At 37.4% G+C, this 7,477-nt stretch overlaps 1 protein-coding gene across 1 annotated transcript in view; it reads left to right on the top strand.

Moving 5' to 3' along the window:
* The window catches only part of Carnmt1 (carnosine N-methyltransferase 1), a gene marked incomplete at its 5' end in the record, with an annotated part of 38,524 nt that continues 31,047 nt past the window's right edge, over nucleotides 1-7,477 (top strand). Inside the window, one exon of the mRNA XM_048806783.1 lies at nucleotides 1-170. Coding sequence (XP_048662740.1) covers nucleotides 1-170 — 170 coding nt within the window. The remainder of the gene's footprint in view (nucleotides 171-7,477) is intronic.

The raw sequence follows: 7,477 nt of genomic DNA, 5'->3' as shown, positions 1-7,477 counted from the left end.
AGCGGCAGCCGCGGTGGGAGCGAGGAGGTGGAAGTGCAGTTCTCCGCCGGGCGTTTGGGCTCGGCCGCGGCGGTTTCGGTGGCGGCAGCCGCGCGCAGCACGGAGGAGGAGGAGGAGAGGCTTGAGCGCGAGCACTTCTGGAAGATCATTAATGCCTTCCGCTACTACGGGTAAGGAGCCCGTGGCGGACCCCGGCCCAGCGCGTCGGGTCCTTCGACCCGGCTGCCGGAGCTGACCCCAGCGCCGGAGTCCTCTCACACCACCCTAGCCCCTCCCAGCCCTGCATACCCGCGTGTGGTGCCGCGCCGTCCTATTGCTCAGCCTGGTGTCTCCTGACCTCAAGATCAGATTAGCTCTTCTGCCTTCGGCTCCCCATTAAAGGTTCGGCTTTGGGGGTGACCTTAGGTGTGCTGTGGCCACAGTTTCAGATAGAAGAGGATAGTGGAAAAATTGCCCAGTGCAAAGCATGATATGGTATTTGTTTTCGATATCTTCCAAACTGAACGTATGGAGAGTGCAAGTTCACCTACACGTGGGATGCAGGATGCCGTAGACTTGTTTTCCCAAACTGTAGTCAATTATTGTAAGAACAGATTTCCAGCTCACCCTCACCCTCACCCTCCTCCTTGTTGTTAACCTAAATGCACTTCTATGGTGAGCGATCGAATGATGCCGCTCAATGACTCTTAACTGGTCTGCAGAGGTATTCCTTATATCCACAATTTGTTAATTTAGTAAGGGAGATGAGAAAAAGCGCCGAAAGAGCCAGCATTATGTTCTTTTATTCTGAAAATTTGTATCAAATTCTCTTCGTGGGCTAGGCATGGTGGTAGGACCTATATGTTCCTCATTCATAATACGACTTCCTAACTTTAACCTTTCTTCTAGATAGACGTTAAAATAGCTTAATCACAAAATTATAATTCCAAGATCTGAGAGGGACTTGGATCAACTGGATTTTCAGGTAAAGATAACACATTTATTCATAAGTGATTTGAGACTCCACCTATCTGGCTTCAATTGGAGCCAGATAGATAAGACTTCTTAGGAAGTAAACTCAGATGGGATCTTGCTGTGCAGTACAAACTTTTTTTTTTTTTTTTTTTAGTATTCATCCCATTAGTATTACAGTTCAACTAGTGACCTCCTCAAGGGCAGGGACTGAGCCTTATTTATTTTTGTGCTTGGCAAATAATGTTTTAAGGTTCTGTTCTTAACAAATAAAATATAGTAGCAAAGAAATACATTAATCATTCTGAAATAGTCTTGTTAATTTTTGGCTAATGGTTACATTAGTTTGTTACTATTCTGAATTCAGATGCTTGCTTTTATTAAAAGTTATTTAAGATCCAGTACATTTACAACAGGTTTTTTGGGGATTGAACCCAGTGCCTTGAGTATGCTAAATACATACTCTACCACTGAGCTACATTCATCCCTTTTGACACAAAGCTCAAAGGTCTTGATAAAATAATATACTGGGGCTGGGATTGTAGCTCAGTGGTGGAGTGCTTGCTTAGCATGTGTGAGGAGGCACTGGGTTTGATTCTCAATAGTGCAAATAAATAGATACAATAAAGGTCCATTGACAACTAAAAAAAAAAAAAAAGACTGATTAAATCTAGGGTTTGGGGCTGTATTGCTTGGAGAACCCAAAAGAAAATTTGGGCATTTCTCCAGATTGAGTAGCAATCAAGGGAGGAAGCCTGAACACCAGAGAGGGGAGATTTGTTACAAGATTGTGCCTAGAATTTCTATACCATGAGAGGAAGCAGCTGACATTAGGTAGTTGAGTGATGGATGCAGAAAAATCTGATTCATTTTACTATTGAAATATCTATAAGCTGGGCAGTGTGTCTCAAGCTTATACTTCCAGTGACTGGGGAGACTGAGGCAAGAGGATGATAAGTTTGAGGCTCACCTGACAACAAGACCTGTCTCAAAATAAATTTTTTAAAGAAAAGGGCTAGGAATATCACTCAGTGGTATAAAGTGCCTCTGGGTTCAACCACCAAATAAATAAATAAAGAATATTGAGAAACATCTTGAAATTAGAAGACTTAATTGGTTAAATGTTGAGTAATTACACCCTGTTTAAATATGTTAAAACTAATTTAGGACTGATATTTATTATTAGGTATTGGTTGGGCCTTTGGGGTGAAGGACTTTCACTTGGAACTAGTCTTAAGTGTGGCAATATATAGAAAATGGTTCTGTGTGCATGTACTAGTAGTTGTGATTCTGTTCCCTGCACTCACCTTTCTTCTTTACCAGATTAATGTGGGATTGAGGACAATTTCATTTATCAAAAAAAAAAACCCTTTATTTGCATGCACTCTCTGCATGAAATACTTCAAGTCCCTGGATTGAAAAATAGTATGGCATCAAAAATATGCTTTAAAAAATATCATTTAGAAGTGAGGAATATGGAAAGCATTGTGTAGCAGAAAACACTCTGGATTCCAATATTTTAATGGTATTGTAGACTTGTACTGTCTAATACTGCAGTCACTAATTATATCTGACTAAATTTAAGCTTAAATTAATTAAAATTTAATAAAATTTACAACTTAATTGCCCTGTCTTACTGGCCTTATATCAAATGCTTAGTAGCTATACATGGCTAGTGTCGGCTGTATTGGATTGTGTATGGAAATCTTTTTATCATTGAGTTAAATTCTGATTCCTAGTTCTGTTTTAGACCCATAGCAATTTCACATTTTGAAGTGTTTGGTTTTATTGCAAAATTTCTTTTAGTGAATGTGTAAAAGATTTAGAATAAAGATCAAAGGGCAGCAATAATCTTTTCATTCATGGGTGTGGACTTCTGATGCTTGGTTTAGAACCAAGGAGTCTGTTGTTTGTAACTGTTCCTTTAAAGCAGGGTAGGGGCAGGGGCTGGTATTGTGGCTCAGTGGTAGAGCACTTGGCTAGCACATTTACGGCACTGGGTTCAATCCTCAGCACCACTTAAAAATAAATAAAGGTATTGTCCATCCACAACTAAAAAAAAAGTCTCTGTACAACTATTGGGGATTCTGCCCTTGCATGGAAAGAACATAAATAAATGGGTTTGGCTGTGTTCCAGTCAGAGGCAACCAAGTTGCCAGTGGGCCATAACATAAGTATTTCCAGTATAATGAAGTTAGCTTCAATTATAATAGCATAATAAGGATACTATGTTCTTATGTTCCTATAAGATGCCACCAAGGACCTTGCATGTGCTAAACATATGCTCTTTCACTGAACTGTTCCTCAGTCCAGACACCACCAATTTTAAGAGTGTCCTTGAGTGTATTTTCGGGCAGGTTTGCACATCATTAGTGTGTTAGTAAGCTTTTTTTCAGTGTAACCAAATTACCTAACAAGAACAACTTAAAGAAGGAAAAGTTTATTTTGGCTCAGGTTTCAGAGGTTTAGCTCATGGTTGGTGGGTTTCATCACTCCGGCCCCAGGTGACATTAAAGCATCCTGGCGGAAGGGTATAGAAGTAAAAACCTGCTCATGGTGGCTAGGAAGGAGAGAGAGAGAGAGAGGGAGAGGGAGAGGGAGAGGGAGAGGGGGAGGGGGAGGGGGAGGAGGAAGAACAACCAAGGATACAAAAATGTAAACCCAAAGGCACACCCTCAGATACATACCTCCTCTGGCTACATCCCACTTGCTATGGTTACCACCTAGTTGATCCTTTTAAATTATTTGTCCATCAGAGGGATAAATGCCCCATATGATGCACAAATAATAATTAGGTTATGGCTGACATAATCTGATCATTTCACCTGCATTAACTCAGGAGCTTTTGGGGAACACCTCATATCTAGACTGTAACAAGTAACCAGGGGTTAAGGATTATCCTGCATCTCATCCTGCCCTGTATTTTCTTTACTTCTATATGAAGAAAATTGACAGCATAACTCACCTCATCTGCAACCATAGTAATAAGTTTCCAGGGAGAACAAAAAATGTCTTGGGAGGGTAACTGAACATTTATTGACTACTTTTTAAGTATGCTGAAATACAGAAATTCAGTAGTGACAAAATGAGACTTGTATTTTAGAAGAATTTATTGGATTAGAAGTGGTGAGAGAGGGTCAAAGAGGACTTATGTTGGGGCAGTGTGCAGTTGGGGACAGTATTCTTGGGTAGCAGGATTCTCAGTAATCTTTGGGAGACACAATGGGGCCTGTGATAGAGCATTAGAGGTAGAGTAATTTGCAGATAACTTTGTGAAGTAGAATCAGAAAGTTTGAGCTTGTTGATGCTGTGACTAAGATTTGGAGATGATGACACCTTTGACTGTGATGGGTATATTTATGGTGTATATTCATCAATATTTGCTGTATAGAAAGGAATCCAAATTTTCGTAGGCCTGGGCTAAAATCATTTTGGTTAGGAGTTGTTTTTGTTGTTTAGATAGTAGGGATTGAATCTGGGGTCTGCCTCATGCATGCTAGGAAAGCACTCTACCACTGAACTGTATCCCCATGCCTAGTTGTATTTTGAGAATGGCGAGAGGAAGGTTGGGAGCATCTTGTTGGCAAGGAATTCTTTTTAGATATAAGTATTTAAAAAAAAAATTTTTTTTGTAGTTATACATGGACAGCATGCCTTTGTTTTATTTTTTTTTTATATGGTGGTAAGGATCAAACCCAGTGCCTCACACATGCTAGGCAAGCAGTCTCCACTGAGCTACAGCCTCAGCCCAATATAGTTTTCATGTTTTGTTTGATGGTACTGGGGATTGAAGTGAGGAATTATTGAAAGGGTGTTCTGAAGACATTTTAACCTGGTTGACAGTAAATTTTATTGGGGGGGGGCTATCACTAAGTTTTAAATTTATTTTTCTTTCCACATTTTTTTATTGGTGCATTATAATTATATATAATGATCGTTTTTTAAAAAAACATTCACACATGCACACAATTTAACAATATAATTTGTCTAGTATCACTCCCCAACACTTCCTCCTTCCCTTCTTCCCACCCAGACAGTGAATTTTAAACTGTTGCAGCTCTGCCGTTTACCTATTGAAGTCAAATACATAAGAATGTAAATTGATACAATCTTTCTGAAAATCATTTTGTATAGTCTTAAAAAATATTTATTATTTCAGACCTGTTAATTCTATTTTTAGTAATTTATGCTGATTTTTCTAAAAGATTGTCTTTATCCATTTTCTGAATTTAACTGAATTACTCAGGCTGAGTAATTTACGTGAAAAAGAGCATATAGTTCACAGTGTTGAAGACTGGGAAGTTCAAGATAGTAAGGTCCTTCTTGATGGCAGTCCACAGAGCCCCAGAGGCAATGGCAAGCATCACATGGTGAAAGGAACTGGGACTTGGCTAAAGTCTCTTCTCCTTTTCTTATAAAGCCATAATCCCATTGGATTAGGGCTCCACCTTTATGACCTCATTTAACCTTAATTACTTCCCAAGGTTCCCACCTCCAGATACCATAATTCACTCTCTTTCTGCCTCTCGTGGGGATTACAGTTTTAGCATGAGTTTTGACAAGACTTTCAAACCTGTTGTCATAAAGACAAAAGTATCTAAATGCCCAGTAGCTGGGAAATAATTATTTAGCAACCAAGATTTACTAAGCTATTTAGAATCATGGTATATAGGAGAACTTTTTCCTAATCTGGGAAAATTCTTTTGATAAGGATGAAGAATTACATGTTCTTCTCAAACTTTGATGTGCATATGAATCACTTGTGAAATTTGGCGGATTGCAACTCAGTAAGTCTTGGGCAGGGCCTGAGATTCTGCATTCCTTACCATTTGCAGGTGATCTTCTATTGTTTGTATGGGATTTTAAGTAGAAAGGTGATAAATGAAATAAACCAGCCACAGAGAGACATAACTTATTTACAGTAGTCTTACAGGAATAGAGAACAGAATGGTTACCACAGACAGACTTGTGGGTTGGAGAAAATGGGGGAGATTTTGGTCAGAGAATACAGTGTTTCAGTTAGACAGGAGGAGTATTAAGTAGGTGAGGTGACAGATATGTTAATAAGCTTGATTTAATCATTCCACTATGTGCATGTATAACATCACTTTTTAACCCCATAAATATACCCAATTAGATTTCAATATTCCATTTTTTAAAAAGGAGCTAGATGACTTTGTTTTAACAACCAAACAAATATGCCAAAAGTTTTCCACTAGAAGAGGGAGTTATTTATTAACCTTGTTTTCACGAATAGTTTTGCTTTTCTGCATTTTTTAGATTTTCACAAGTGAATGTTGGTTGTATAAATTAGATGTGCCTATTAATTTTTGAATGTTTACTAGGTTTTGCATGCATTAGTTCCATTTTCAATGAAATAGATTGGGGTAGATGGAGGAGTATCCACCTCATGGGGTTTTTGTGAAGATTTTTTTCAGATTAATGTAAGTTAAATACTTGGTATAGTGCCTGGCATTTATTAAAGCTCCACAAATGGTAGCTTCTATGATCATCATCATTGTTGTTATTTATTATCTTGTTTTAGATGAGACAGTTGGCACAAAGGAAGGAAGTAACTCAACCAGGGTCACTTAGCAAATGGGTGAAATAACCTTGATTTCAATACAGATAATGTTTGACTTCAAAGCTCACTATTATACTGTTTCCTGGGGAAAAAAGGCAATAGCAGTGCAGCTACTATATACACTACACATAAGTTTCTAAAACCAGGGCCAGATTTTGTCAAGAACTTCTGAACTTCTTTATTACTGTTTAGTAATTTGGCATATAAAGGTAAAAATGCAAGAGTTGTTTCGATGAACAGAGAAAAAGATTAAGGCAACCAAGTGAAAAAAGCATTTTTCGTATTCATTTAGTAGTGAGTAAATGACAACAAACATTTAAGATATTTTGTATCTAGAAAATATAAGGAACAATGCAGTGAATCGTCATGAACCTTGGTTTTCTTTAACATTGTCCTATCCCTATTTCCCTCAAAGAATGTTCCTGAATTTTAATTTTTTGATTTCCTTATAGTTTTTTTCATATAAGTTCAGTCCTTAAGCGATATATTGTTTGGTTTTATATAAACATTTGATATAGTCGGGTTTTTACATTTTACCCATCTGGGTTGATATAAAGTGACATTTCATTGTGAGTGTATATTTTAACTTTTAAAAATTATATTCTCTATTTTTATTCTTATTTTTAATAAGTAATTCCCAAAGTGACTATTAAACTTATTTGGAAACTTTTGGAATACATATTATGAATAATGTCATATGAAACCCTGTAAAATTTCAAATTTTACATTTGCTTAATATTTTTGTAGTAAGACTCCATATATTTTTCAAAATCAACTTGATTAGCTTTTCTTTTTCTTTTCTTTTTTTTTTTTGATTGTTTTATTGTTTTAATTAGTTACACATGACTAGTACAATGATTCTTAACATATTCATTACATTTGAATCAGGTGGGGTATAATTTCTCATTTTTCTGAGTGTACTGTGTTTTTATCCATTTCGTC

This window comes from Marmota marmota, unplaced genomic scaffold (assembly GCF_001458135.2).
Source record: "Marmota marmota marmota unplaced genomic scaffold, marMar, whole genome shotgun sequence".
In the NCBI taxonomy this organism is placed as follows: Eukaryota; Metazoa; Chordata; class Mammalia; order Rodentia; family Sciuridae; genus Marmota; species Marmota marmota.
Note: the sequence above shows the minus strand (reverse complement) of the source record. Positions and strands in the feature narration are given on the sequence as shown.